Source organism: Carassius auratus, chromosome 32 (assembly GCF_003368295.1).
Source record: "Carassius auratus strain Wakin chromosome 32, ASM336829v1, whole genome shotgun sequence".
NCBI classification, from domain to species: Eukaryota; Metazoa; Chordata; class Actinopteri; order Cypriniformes; family Cyprinidae; genus Carassius; species Carassius auratus.
In genome coordinates, this window is record NC_039274.1 from 33,427,815 (window position 1) to 33,443,183 (window position 15,369).

The following is a 15,369-nucleotide window of genomic DNA, read 5'->3' on the forward strand; positions in this document are numbered from 1 at the left end:
GACTGATCATGACAGAATACGGTTGAATTAAAGGTCTTTTTTGGTCTGTTTGTGGGGTGATTCAGAGGTCACATGTGTAAAATAAAACCTGACATAGTGTTAAATCGGCAGAAAAACAGATGTTTTCCGTAAGGGATCACTGGATGGTGACACAATCCATCTGTAGAGAGACAGATAGAGTTGCCTCATTTCATGAATGCCATTTCAAAATTCAAATGCTACTCTATATCTGCCATTAACATTAGGGAAAGAGAGAGAGAGATAAGGAAGAACACAAAGAGTGCAACTGATCAGGGCTTTTTTGTCACATACCTCACTGAAGTTGGTTCTAACCAGTTCTCACCATTTCTTGTTGACATACTTTCACCAGTGTTTATCGCTTAAATCCGCATACATTAAAAAATAATTTGAAGACTGACTGTTTTAAGGTGATGTAAGTAGACAGAGTAAGAAGAATCAGTCTCTGATTTCTATAAAACATGTTTTATTTGATTGCTTTATATTTATTAATACAGTCAATAGTATCCAAGCTGGTAATCTGACAATTGCAAATGTATGTCAAATATGTTACTTATTCAAAAATGTCTTAAATGCACAAACCAGCCAAAGATCAATACAGAAGTGATGCCATGGAAAGTGAAAGTGAGTAAAAGGGTTGGCAAAATCACACTGGACCCCTCACACCCAGCCCACTTCATCTTTGAACTGTTTACAGCGTACTGAGCACCGAAACAGCCAGACATAGGAAACGTTTCTTCCCTCAGGCCATATACCTCATGCACAGTTAAATGTTCTCCCCACTGTGACTTCTTTCCATACACCTGTTCACATTCCCATGCATAATTTGTATATAGCACATCTGTACATACAATATGCTGTTTACTGTCTCTTTGCCTATTATGTTTTTTTTTACGTATTTATTTTTACTCACTTTTTTTGTCTGTGCACTGGAAGCTTCTCTTACCAAGACAAATTCCTTGTGTGTTTAGGCACACTTGGCAATAAAGCTCTTTCTGATTCTGAAAGCAGCTCACCAGCTGGATATTAGGTTATCAACTCATAGTTTGCATATATTGTATATTGCATAAATTCCAAGCAGTATTCATTGTCCATAGCTTGAGATTGATATAGCAGCCTACATGACACTTAAAATGACTGCTCACAACTCTTGATGGCATCTGAGCTCAGTTCTCCATCATGGCAACTCTCTGTCCCTTTCCGCTCATACTCTTGGCTCTCTTCATTTGGTAGACCACATTGGCCGCTGCATCTGAGAGACTCTGGAGGAGAAGAAAATAATGTGATGATCCATGATATCTAAGCATGATCTGTTCATTTTATGTATAACTTTTCTTCAAAAACCTAAAAAAGGACATATGGGTTTCAATTACATTTAGAATGCCAGATTTTCTCTGTTATGTATAAAGTGTGGGAGATCTTTAACTCACCGCAGTGGAACATGTTCGGGATGCTTGTTTGGCGTCAGTTTCCGTTGTGTTCTGTTTAGAGTAAAAGTGTGTCATGCTTTTAGCACAAGGACATATTTAGTCACAATGATTCATCTAGAATGCTAATATGGCTTGGGGCACTTTTGGAGCTGAGCAGATTTCAAAACATGTTGAATGTTAAAGACAATCACTGACACATATCTACAAGCATGTGAGAGTGTGTCAATCTCGACTGTGGTATGCTGAATTAGGTAAACAATGACAATGCTTGATAAATGCTCTGCTAAAGTGTCTATTTTTTATATAGTTTAATTTGTTATTTTGAAAAACCTTATTCATAAAATAATATTTTTTCATATGTATTCATATTTGAATAGCACGACATACTGATTAGTTAAATATTCTATAATGTTTTAATGGTTTAAATATTAATGATATGAAATATTAATGATTATATACCGTTTGGAATTTTTGGAAAATTCCGAAAAAGCAGTAATATTGTGAAATGCTGTTGTAATTTAAAATAACTGCCTTTTATTAAAATGTAATTTATTTATTTAATGGCAAAGCTGAACTTTCAGCGGCCATTAATCCAGTCTTCAGTGTCACATGATACTTCAGAAATAATTATAGTTTTTTATACTTCTATTTGGCAAGGATGCATTAAACTGATCGAAAGTGACAGTAAATACATGTACATGTAAATTCTGTCTACTTTTACTTTGTACATTTTATTCATCAAAGAATCCTGAAAAACTGTATTACAGTCCACAAAAACTTTAAGCAGCAGTTATTTATAGCACTGCTAATAATAAGAAATGTTTCTGACACTGAAGACTGAAGTAATGACTGCTGAAAATTCATTACATTCAAAAATAAAATAAATAATAATTTACATATGCTATTATTTGGATGGTTGAGGGTGTATTCAGACCTGGTTGACTGTGGAGAGGTCTTCACAGATCATACTCATGGTACTAATCCAGTTCCCATAGATACTCTCTTCTTTAGGACTCGGCTTCTGTTGACTGTAAGATAAGCATTGAGGGAGACGTGTTTTATACATTTCTTTATACAACCGTCTGGGGACGTTTGCTGTACCTGATGTCTTTGAGAAGGTCCTGTTGAGCTCTGAGTTGTCTCTGTGCTTCCTGTACTCGGCCCTCCATAGTCAGCCGGGCACACAGCTGGGCACAGTGAACGCCCAACACAGATATATTTAAACTGCCTGCCCACACCCAGCTACACACACAGAACCAGACACAGAGATAGAGAAAGGAAAGTTGTTTTATATATATATATATATATATATATATATATATATATATATATATATATATATAAAACAACTTTCCTTTCTCCATCTATATATATAAAGGAAAATATAATTTTCCTTCTATGTCTACAATTAAAATTTCTGCAGTTATTTTGGATGTGAAAGAGCTGACTATAAATCACCATGTAGTTTATGGCAAAATGATTAAGTGATATGTGTCAAGAGCTGTATGTTTGCTGTTATGGTGTAATATTTCGAGTGGTTTGCCTGCTGGTGGTGACTCGTTTCTGATGAGTGATGACTCTCGTCACTTTCTGCAAATCTCGAGTCTTGAAACTCAGCTGCAGTTGAAAAGGGATCCGGTCCCGTTGTTGGAAACCTGAAAACACATTTAAAGATACATAAAAAGGTCTACATTTTGTGTTCCATACAAAACAACAAACAAAAAACACCGTAAACAGTTTTAGAACAACATGAGGGGGTGTAGGAAAAAAAGAGTTCCATCTTTTCTCTAATGCTTCATTTTCTTTTGATTGCACTGTTTATTTTGTGCTTACTTTCAACTTTTTCTGCTCTGATTGCAAACTGGAAGGTGATCTCAACACCATCTGTTACATTGCCAATCTCTCGTACTAACCGATGATTATCCTCCTCATAGGGGAAGTACCTGAGGCGGTCAGAGAAGACATAAACATAGAGACTTTATGAAATGCGTTTATAGTGCATAGTGCGTATGTTGTTGCATGTATTTACATGTGTTTGTGTCACTGAATGTCATAAATGGATACTTACATGCCATCTGGTGCCAGCAGTGTTGCCATGACACTAGTTGCTAGGACATTGTCAGCTATAGCGCTCTGGATCTCTGTGGCAACTGTACCAACATTAACAATATTTATCTGGAAAGTGGATGAAAAAATAAATTATTTAGTTTTTTAAAATGTAAGATCATGGCTTGTTTATAATATTGCAGCTCTCCTTTCAAAGAGAAACATGAACTTTTTTAAATATTTTTGTGTTTTTGAATGAAGTCTCTTATGCTCAGAAATAAAGTAATATTGTAAATTATTAAAACTTAAAACATCGGTTTTCTATTTGTATTGTTTTTCAGCATCAGCACCCCAGTCTTCAGAGACACATAACACTTCAGAAATCATTGTAATATGCTGATCTGCTGCTCAAGAAATATTTTGTGTTATCATCAACTGCTCATATATTTATTTATTTATTTACTTGTTAATTTTTTGATGAATAGACATGCAAACAAATAGAATTTGGGTAAAAATCCTTTGCAAGATTGCAAATGTCTTTACTCTCTTTGATTTATTTAATGCATCATTGCTTAATAAAATATTAATTTAAAAATAAAGAAAAATAAATGAAGAAAAAACGGACCCCATATTTTGAACGTTAGTGCTTATTATTCAAGCTAAGTACAAACTGATAATCTTGTGGTACACACTATGCATGATACTAAAGTTATTGATGTCTTGCACCAGTTTCCTATTATCATTGTTTCAAAGCAAAAATCTTTTGACATTCAGCAGAAGGGGAAATACTGAACTCAAACTCGTTCTTCCTTGCATGTGTGGGTGTCATTTGGTAATAAGTATTGGTTTTTCTAAAATAGGCTTCAAGCTACATGTGTCAAACCCATTAAAACAGATTGAGCTTCTACCGAGGGGTTTTTACACACAAGGTTCAGGATGTGTTAGAAGTATGCAATGTAACAAATGTAGTGACAGCTGCTGTTAGCGGAAAATGTCGAGCGAAGGGTTCATACAGAAAATGTGAGCATTTCTAACATAGTTTACAATGAGCTAAGTGTGTGAGATGTAACCAAATTAGTGAAAGACAACACCCTCAGGAGAAACAGATTGTTGCTGCACTCATAGGTTTCTCGAGGAGTCAGTCTTTACCTTCTCATCGGATATTAGCAACATTACCCAGATCGCTAATCAATAAAAAATCAGACTGCAGATGAGCAGTCGCAGTAACTCACTCGGCCTCCTGTGTGATCTGCCAATCTCCCAACCTCTGCCAAACGACAGTCCTCTCCTTCAAAGGTCATCACAGACACTATCACGCTATAAACAACCACCACAACAGAAATCTATGACTTACTGATCATAACAACACTTGACATGACATGATTTCATTTAGGGTCACTGGGCTAAATTTGTAATTTTTCAGTAAATGTGGGATATATATATATATATATATATATATATATATAGGTGCACTTGCTTCATATATATATATATATATATATATATATATATATATATATATATATATATATATATATATATATAGATTAAATTATTTTAGATGCATTCAAAAAGCAGCAAGTCTATTTCTATTTTTACAGAAGACTAGGCAGCTATTTCTATTGGTAACTAGATTTTACTCCTTTAAGTATATTTTAATATATTTATAATTTTGTATATATATATATATATATATATATATATATATATATATATATATATATATATATATATATATATATATATATATATTTTTTTTTTTTTTTTTTTTTTTTTTTTTTTTAAGTAACATTATTAGATGTTACAGCAGTAAAGTGATTACATTGAGGTAGGCTTTTATTTTAGATTAATAAAAAGGGGCAATTGTAACACTCTGACTTCTTGCATTTAATTTAATATTATAGTCTTGTCCTTAAATATATAAACTGTATTATTAATTAGTGCACCTATATTTGTTTCTTGTATCAAAAGCCGACTAGTGTATTTCAAAAAGTCTGTGAGTTATTAAAGAAAATCCCATTTTTTTTAATTTTTTTTTTTACAATTGCCCAGGTCTCTCCTAATTAAATGACAGTAATTCATTGCCTAGTAAAGCATTACACCCAACACTGGTTATAACTAATATAATATTCAGAAAGAGATTTGTGGTTTGCAGTCACTCACCCCTTTTCGGCAGCATAATGGGCTAACCGATTGTAAAAATAAGGTGAGGGGTTGGGGCAACGAGAAAACTCCTGATCTAAATGGCCTAGGCCTATGTTGGCCTGACCATCTGTGCAAATTATAACCTGGAAAAAAAAAATCACACAGACATATAATCATGTAAATGCAGAGCATCAGTAGCTAAATAATGAAGTCCTCTTCTAGACTACGGTTCAACTCATTGAATAGTGGTTTTATCATTACAGCACACATTTAAAATAGTTTTCAGAACATGTAATAACGGATACATACTTTTGACCCTGTGAACTGAGATGCCATGGCAACAGAGACGAGGGCAGCAGGTCCCAGGGCTGTGGCTCCATGTTCTCTGAGTCTGCAGAGAGGAACAAACCCTAATTAATAAAGTTAGACAGACAACACAAATACTGACTTAACACTATAGCTTGCTTTTCATGAACAACGAAATAAAATAACACTGTAGCATTTTCATGAAACATTAGGATCAGCCAAACATTTGCACTGAGTAAATACAGCTGGATTAAACAAAAATCGTGTCCATCTTCATTTCAGGCTGCAAAGCAACAAAATGTGATTATTGTAAAGGAGGGTGATACTCGTCTCTACTCGCTGTACGTTCAACGCCACTCACTCTTTGATTTTCTGGGTGAGAGGTTGGATGGTCTCTGCGATGCAGTGAGGGGTGCTGTAGTTCTCGCCCGCCTTCTTCACATAGTCATAGTCCACCAGTGCCCAGTCTCTCAGAGTCAGAGGAACCTTTGTACCATCCCCATATACTGTCACCTGAAAACCACACACATTCATGCTTCTCTAAACTCTGATCTATCCACATCACAGTAAAATAAAGCACTATATGAGCTAAGCTGGTGCTATTGTTTATCTCTGTATCTAGTTTTCTAAAATGACTTTTCAATGGCTAATCTTAGTAGTTTTACATGCTTCTTAGTTCCTTCATAGTGAATTTAGGTTTCTACAAACCAGTAGCCACAAGCTTGTCAAAAACAAGAAGGGGAAATGCTCAGTCATCACAGTTTGACATCTCAGTAAGTTTTATAGAGCTGCTGAGCTTTGGCTTCAGAAGTACGTCGTTTTACAGGGTATATTAAACCTGGTCCTGTTTTGCCAAAATTTACCAGCATAAACTCTAGGTCACAGATATATGTATAAAGCCATTTATAGCAAATGAGAAAAAGCATGACATTATAAAGAGAACATGTTGACAAAAATAAATAACTGGCCTTTATATTTAAATTGCACATAAGGCAAAGCAAATATTCAAATTCTTTGTATTAAGTTTATCTTTTTTCCTGCCTAACATTAGAATAATGTTGCACAGTATAAACTTAAATAAATTCTAATATGAATGTATAGTGCTTTTCACAATAAATATATTTGCAGTAAAATTACACCTAACAATTTGTTTATATTTAAAAATATTTACATATATCTTACATAATATATAAAAATAAAAAATATTTTTCCCCTCTCGTTTTTCCCAGAACCCAGTTTAAAAAACAGAAAAACTTCAAATAATAATGTGGCAGTTTTTGCAAAAAAGTTTCCAAAAAAAAAAAAAAAGAGGAAATCCTTATGATCAGAACTGGGCATAATAATCGCTTTGTGCTTCCCATAAGTCTCTTTACCTCATTGTTAAATGTCACCAGTGCCACTCTTCGGTGAGATGAGGTTTTCTGCAGGGAGGACAGCACCATCTGAAGAGCTTCTTGGACTCCCTGAACCAAAAAAAAAAAAAGTGAGTAACTTCACATTTACTGTGCCTGTTTACATAAGCAAAACATGTATTTATTTAATCTTTTTTTTACCTGCAGTCGTGAAACATAAGTGGGTGATCGCATGGCGTTACCAGGAGAGATCTGCGAGGAAAATATATAATATATTTAATGTGAACATTAAGTGAAGGTGTTGAGAACATAACAACAGCTCTGGACGTCTGTAATGAAAGTGATCGGCACCTCAGAAGTGACGCTCATACTTCCGGAAATGTCCACACACAGGACAATAAGCATGTCATCTAGATTCTCATACTCTGTGTCCTCATCGTCGTCCATGTACAGTATATCCCTGCCTGAAGGACTGCGCAAAGAAAACCGGCCTCCCTTCAGCGTAGTCTGAGGGTAAACGTTCTCCTTTCCACAAAACTCACACCTCCATATCTAGAAAAAAAGGACACGAAACACTTAAACAATAAGTAAATGTCATATAATCTGATGGGTTTGCACCTGCTGGTATAACTTACTATTGTTTTATGGTGTGTCTCTGGACTGCTTGCTGAGGACATGACAGCACTACATTTCCCACAATGCACTGGTTTTTGGCTGCACTGTATAGCAGATGCTAAAGAGACAGTAAGTGAGCTAAACAAATGGAACATTTAGAAAATGTATGCTTTCAAAAAAGATTGCTTAGCAGTTTAGCACACCTTTACTAATGTCCACAAGGCTACCCACTTTTAGCGACACCACATTTACATTAGCTTTAAGGTGAGTCTCTCCAATATTATCCAAACCTGAGAGAGAGAGTGAAGGAAAATAATATATAAAGGTTGGAATTAACACAGAGTTTTTGTTGTGTAATTCAGCTCACAAAATCAAATAAAACAACTCATTGTAAAACACCATAGTATTTTTAGTGTATCGAGTATGTTTTTGCATAACAATATTTCCTGTGCTTGTTCATGTTCTGTAGAGAGTGTGTGAATGTCTTCTCACCTCTCGGCGGTAAAGGTGGGGGTGGGAGAGCTCTAAACACAGTGCCTCTCCTTTCTATGCTACGGGGAGGAACAGGTGGTGGAGCCACTGATGGAGCTGTTAAAAATAACACACTCAAATAAATTAGAAAAGATTAAAGAAAAGTAAAACTTCTATTCAGTAAGGATGTAAATGAATGAAAAGTGACAGCAAAGCCATTTACATATTTCATCAAAGATTTATATTCCAAACAAATGGCTGTTTATTAATATAATGTAATAAGAAATGATTCTTGAGCACCTAATAAGGATACAAGAATGATGATTTCTGAAGACTGAAGTAATTTTTGTTAAATATTTAGGATTGCCATCTCAGGATTTAATTACATTTTAAAATACACTAGTTATTTTAAACTGAAATAGTGTTTCACAATAATATTATTTTCATTATATAAAAAATATATATCAAATAAATCCAGAGTTTGTGAGCATAAGAGGCTTATATAAGTGGTTGGACAAAATAATATGAACACCTAGGAAATATTTCTGTATTGAGGTATTTTACCATCATTTGCCTAAAAGGGGTCATGAACGTTTTACATTTAAGAGGTCAATGTACTATAAAAACATCCTGTATGTTTTACAACTCAAAACATTCTTGTTAGTCTAAAAACAAATTATAATGAAGCCAATCTGCCAAAAACAACAGGTATGAAATGTGCCCTTTCATGAAGTAATAGTGTGGCTAAACACCGCCTCCGCAGAAGAAGATCAATGCCTGTGAGAAAGGTCTGGCTGCAGACATGTACTTGCGTTCTCAGACACCTGTGCTTTCACAAGTGATGTCAATCATTTTTATTTTATTTTTTATTTTTTAATTGAATCTCTCAACATTTTACAAAAGAAGCCAGGTGGTGTAGACAAGAAAAACTAAATTACAATATCATTTACAATCGTCACCTGCACTCTCTGCTACCTGTGACTTAACTTGCAATTGGCACAAATTGTGCGTGTTGCCAGTATAGACAAGAAGCTGTGGTGGTAAAATGATTAAAACTTATTTAGTACCATAATAAACTGTATATCCAATTTGATCTTCTTAAAACATTAAGCCATATTTATTCTCTAAGGGAGAAAAATGCTTAAAGGGTCCTATTATGCTCTTTAACAAAGTCTCGATTTAGTTTTTTAGTTGTTGTTTTTTTTTTTGGGGGGGGGGTGTACTGTACTGTATCAAATGAAATGTATCAATATAAAATATAAAGATAAAGATGACTCAGAAGATAACAAGACTTTGAAGACTCTTTCCATTGCCTTCCTTCTGAGCCCCCTCATCCCCCCGGGAAAAAAAAACAGTATAGAAAATAGCCTATTTCTTCTAAATTATGTTTTTTTTTATGTAAAAATCTCGATATCATCAGAGAACAGTACAAAATAATAACAAATGTTAGATCATGAGCCCTTTAATTCAGCCTTTCAGCCTTCTTAATAGGGGTGCTCCGTTTATCGGCCGATTATCGCTTTGGTAAGTTTGATTGTCGGTCTCTATGAAGGCCGATCTCAAACATAATGTCCCCTCAGATACAGCTCATGAAATCAGGCTTGTGCTGTGTGTAAGTGAAGCAATTTCCCCACTGTAAGCACAAAAATGCTCCTGTATGATCAATTATATATTATATTTTATACTGTATATTAGTGAAATATGTAAAAAAATATCCACCCCTCAATTCAAAAAAATACCCCCGCAGGAGTCACCTAAGAGGGAAAAATTAAATTCTGGCCCTTAATAAATGTCTTTAAAAATCTTGACTGGAGCATCACTATAAATAGTTCTACATGTTAAAATGAAGGCTTCATAAATATCGGTATATGTGATCGTATCGGCAGATACTGCTTCCTGTGATCCGGTGATCAGCTCATTAAACCTGATTGGAGCACCCTTACTTCTTAGAGTAAATTTATACTTTGTAATAGTTGAAAAACTTTGTAATAGTCTCTATGACAATGTCATTTATTATAACAAGTGGCAGTTGTTTTACTGATATTGGAGTTGTTAATCAGCATCTCTCTCCTCTTCAAACCTGTCCACAGTGGTCGATAATATTCAAATCAGTTTCTCAGAATATCTAGGTTTTAATATACTCACATTATCTTTTTCTCATTTTAGCATTGGTGTCTGTGATTTGAGCTGTAGCAGTTGCCGCTTTGTCATGAATGTTGCCAAACTTTTTAAAGGTCTCTGTGGTTCGTTTTTGTGGTTACATGGTATTCAAAGTGAAAATGAAGTTTGCAGTCTTTTGCTGTAGTAGTTTGTGTGTGATGCTTGGACACAATCCTTCTTCAAGTTGTGTTCACACACTACAGTCAACACTACAGTTTTCCATTTTAAAGAGAGCATACAAGCCACTTCACACATTTGAATCAATGTTCATAAAGCAATGCTAAGGAGAAAAACAAGGTGTCAATTACTCACCTGGTTTCTGAACAAAGGTAATGCGGTTGTCGTAAGGATGATCGGACTGAGCTCTGGACAGACCACAGGGAAGCGTGGAGGAACAACCTACAAAACACATGAGCAGTCATGAGGGATAGATGGAGTTACACACTGACTATTTGTGCCAAATTTTAAAAAAGAATACCCCATACACAACATGGGCCTAGTTGTCACAACTGAAACCTGCCTAGTAGACACTATTTAATGTTGTTTCAGGGAAATTTTAACAGCAAAACAATTATCATGTACAAAATTCAAAATATAAAAAATAAAACACAAAAATAAAATCCTGCCCCAATCTGACATCGAAACCAGGCATGTGTAACTGGACTGTTGTCTCAATAATACTTACATATTATTCTTCATGGAGTAATGTTGTCTCTTTACATGTCATAATATCAGTATTATGTGTTCTGTAATATTAAATTTTAACTCATTCATGACTTTAAAGCTTACAACTGACCTTGATTTGAGACTTTAGCTTCATCTTCTGATAAGCTCTCCGACCTCCAGTTACACACAACATGACTGCAAGCAAACTCCATCTCTGTGGGTTAAAAAACAGTCAGAAATGATCCTTGCATCTAGTTCTATTCTTTACAGTCTAATTAAACTAGAACCTGTAATACCCGCAGGCACTTTAAAATAAACAAATTCAGCATGTATCTCTTCACTCTTTCCTGCTTGTGTTATGTACACAGAAAACACTGGATAATACTGTGTTTTTCTGTGCATTTTAAGCAAAACTTTTTTTTTAAAGACTTTCATTTCCTGCTCAAATGGTTTCTTTCACTTTGATCTCAGTTGCTGAAGGCAGTTACACCTGCAGTAAACACTGTGGCACCGTTCGATTTCCTTGTAAAATGAATGCTGTTTTATCTTTTCTTCTCTGTTCTTTTTCTTTTCAAGCTAAGTTTGCAAAAAACCAAGAGCCAACACACCCTTGTGTTACAATTAATATAAGATGTATAAATAATTTCACGTCATTATGACTCAGTTCAATGGAACTGCAAGCAAGAAATAAATAAAAAATGAGTGAGGTATTGAAAATAATTATTTACTGATACAAAATACATGGTGACACACAGTATAATAGAAACAGCTGAAGTTATTCATCTCTGATAAACTCTGCAACATTTGAAATGTACCTACCTGGTGATGGTAGCTCAAAATAAAGTGTCTGACTTTTAGCTTGCGTAGAAAGCCAATAACATTAAGGTCCTGCTCTCCACACACCTACTGTGCATGTGTAACTGTGTGCCTGATGAAACAGGAAGTAAAGAAACTGTTGGTGCACGACCTAAAAAATTTTAAAGGCAAAGAGAGGAGTGAGTGAAAAACTAAACCAGCTTGATTGTTCGTCTCTGTGTAGATTTAAATACACTTGATTTTTTTTTTTTTCACTTTCATCTTACGTGGACTTTGACTCAGATGTCAGAGACACAATTCAGTCATTTAATCATTAGCAGCATGCAAGGCTTTCACACTTAGTGTAATAAAAATAGTCATCACACTAACGTCATCACAATAAATGTTACCCTAGGCTCGAAACTGGATGGTTAAGTTTCTTGTGTAGACATGTATGAATATGCTGGAGGAGGCAGTGGCAAAGCCAGGATGTTTTCATAAGGGTGGCCATGGAGGGACCAGCAACCAGTCTGGGGTGGCCCAGAAATCTTTATTATTTCAATAGAAAAATGTGTTTGACTATGATGTACTGGACTGTTTTAGTGCCTAAAACACAACAGAGTACATTTAATTTCAACTCGTGAATTAGAAAATGTAATACTGAGTGAATTTGACAATTTGTGCATTATACCTAACCAGGTATTTTAATAAAGGGGCTCACTATAGCTTTATTGCTCATTCAGTTTCTTAAAACTCCCAAATGCTTGCTCTCCAATATTGCATACTTTTAGATGAGACATGCAGATAGTGATAAAATGTGAAAAAGACTGGAAGTTAACTAAATGCTAGAATATAAAATTAGTTATTTTATGCGTTTAAATGGTTTCACTTTGTCATATTTTTAGTATAAGTATACTGTGCTCACATTTATTTGTGCATTAAATTACAAAAAAAAAAAAAAAAATGTTTGTATGATTGAACCTTATGATCTCGAATTGCAGAATATATTTTAGAACATGCATTTGAGAGACGTTATTGTATGCTGCGTATAGCCTACATGCACATTTTGCAGCTTTAATCATTTTTTTTTTTTTTTTTTTAATTTCATGACTTAGCTGACGACAGAATTAAGTATGCTCATAGTTTCTTGAGCGGGTTTTTTTATGATGAGGTGATATAGGGCATGCATATTTTCGTACTGTTGAAGAGTGCACCGTGAACAAAGTAAAACGGCTGATAAGACCGGAAAGTGTGTTTTACCGACATATAGTCTGAACAACATCTCATCAGACCGCAGTTCACAGTTGATCTATCTACTGAAGCTGATTTGGCTTCTGTCGCTTTTCCGCTCGTTTGACTCGCGCCTGATGCTGAGGTGAAGTTCAAGTGCGTGTGATCATAAAGAGATACGCCGGTTCCGCGTCGGGTATTAATAAAAAATGCATTTCTTGTCAAGAAAAAAGTGACAAAAGCTGAAGTTTTGATTGACCAAGCTTTCGTCCACCCCTTGCTCCGCCCCTGGGAGGAGGTTCATGATCATGTAAACCTTCAGAATCAGAATCAGAATGAACTTTATTGCCAGGTATGTTTACACATACGAGGAATTTGTTTTCGTGACAGAAACTCCGCAGTACGACAGAATGACAGCGACAGAACATAAAACACATAATAAAAGAATAAAAAATACAAATAAGTAGATAGTGAATGACAATATAAAAATTGACAATTGTAGGCAGGTATATTACAAAATGCAGTTATGTGTGTACATGTGTATTATGTGCAAAATTTAAGTGTATACTAAGTATGTGTGTTAGATAAATAAGAGTATGTGTATATAAATATAAAGTGTAGTGTGTTCGCAGTTATTATCAGCTGTTCATAAGATGGATTGCCTGAGGGAAGAAACTGGTCCTGTGTCTGGTCGTTCTAGTGCTCAGAGCTCTGTAGTGTCGACCAGATGGCAACAGTTCAAAGAGGGAGTGTGCTGGATGTGAGGGGTCCAGAGTGATTTTGACAGCCCTTTTTCTCACTCTGGATAAGTACAGTTCTTGAATAGAAGGGAGGGTTGTACCGATGATTCGCTCAGCAGTCCGAACTACCCTCTGTAGTCTTCTGAGGTCAGATTTAGAAGCTGAGCTGAACCAGACAGTTACTGAAGTACAGAGGATGGATTCAATGATGGTGGAGTAGAACTGTTTCAGCAGCTCCTGTGGCAGGTTAAACTACCTCAGCTGGCGGAGGAAGTACAACCTTTGCTGGGCCTTTTTCACAATGGAGTCAATGTGAATGTCCCACTTCAGGTCCTGAGAGATAGTGGTGCCCAGGAACCTGAATGACTCCACTGCAGTCATAGTGCTGTTCATGATGGTGAGTGGGGGGAGTGCAGGGGGGTTTCTCCTGAAGTCCACGATCATCTCCACTGTTTTGAGCGTGTTAAGCTCCAGGTTGTTGAGAGTGCACCAGACAGCCAGCTCTTTTACCTCCTGTCTGTAAGCGGACTCGTCACCATCCTGAATGAGGCCGATGAGTGTGGTGTCGTCTGCAAACTTCAGGAGCTTGACAGAGGGGTCTTAAAGGGTTAGTTCACCCAATAATCAAAATTATGTAATTAATAACTCACCATCATGTCGTTCCAAACCAGTTAGACTTCCGTTTATCTTCGGAACACAGTTTAAGATATTTTAGATTTATTAAAACTGTGTGAACGGTATAGGTGTCCATGTCCAGAAAGGTAAGAAAAACATCTTCAAAGTAAAGTTAGTCCATGTGACATCAGAGGGTCAGTTAGAATATTTTGAAGCATCGAAAATACATTTTGGTCCAAAAATATCAAAAACTACGACTTTATTCAGCATTGTCTTCTCTTCCATGTCTGTTGTGACAGAGTTCAAAACAAAGTAGTTTGTGATATCCGGTTTGCGAACGAATCATTCGATGTAACCGGATCTTTTTGAGCCAGTTCACCAAATCTAACTGAATCATTTTAAACGGTTCGCGTCTCCAATACGCAAATTTTTGTTAATTTTTATTTTTATTTTACAGTGCTGTTCCAATATACATAAGTAGGTGATGCATCAAAGAATCAGTGATATATAGTGCTGTACCTGAACATACTCAAAACAACAAAATAATACATATTATTTTCGGTCATCGTTCCTCTCAAAAGGCACCAGGTAAATGTGCTTCATTGATACCCAGTGCCTCTTCTAAAGGCGACCTATTGTTGGTAGGCTGATGGATGCCACATTGGCAAAGGTATCATTATCCTCCTAAACTGCCTGCTTTATTTCTGAAAGCCGTATATCATTAATGGCTCTCACCATTTTCACCACTGGCCACTCCTGCTAGGCGGTCAGCACACGGCC

At 35.6% G+C, this 15,369-nt stretch overlaps 1 protein-coding gene across 1 annotated transcript; it reads right to left on the reverse strand.

Moving 5' to 3' along the window:
• Window positions 1–467: 467 nt before the first annotated feature.
• Window positions 468–12,182, reverse strand: LOC113052243 (circularly permutated Ras protein 1-like). Its single transcript, XM_026216640.1, has 20 exons — window positions 12,029–12,182; window positions 11,340–11,423; window positions 10,856–10,942; window positions 8,405–8,500; window positions 8,116–8,202; window positions 7,933–8,030; window positions 7,649–7,849; window positions 7,499–7,549; window positions 7,319–7,408; window positions 6,307–6,458; window positions 5,949–6,030; window positions 5,658–5,782; window positions 4,727–4,811; window positions 3,517–3,623; window positions 3,282–3,391; window positions 2,992–3,103; window positions 2,550–2,690; window positions 2,383–2,476; window positions 1,449–1,499; window positions 468–1,280 (listed from the first exon to the last, which is right to left on the reverse strand). Exons 2-20 carry the CDS (start codon window positions 11,419–11,421, stop codon window positions 1,185–1,187), a joined length of 1,947 nt encoding a protein of 648 aa, XP_026072425.1. The 5' UTR covers window positions 11,422–11,423; window positions 12,029–12,182; the 3' UTR covers window positions 468–1,184.
• Between the last annotated feature and the right edge of the window lie 3,187 nt (window positions 12,183–15,369).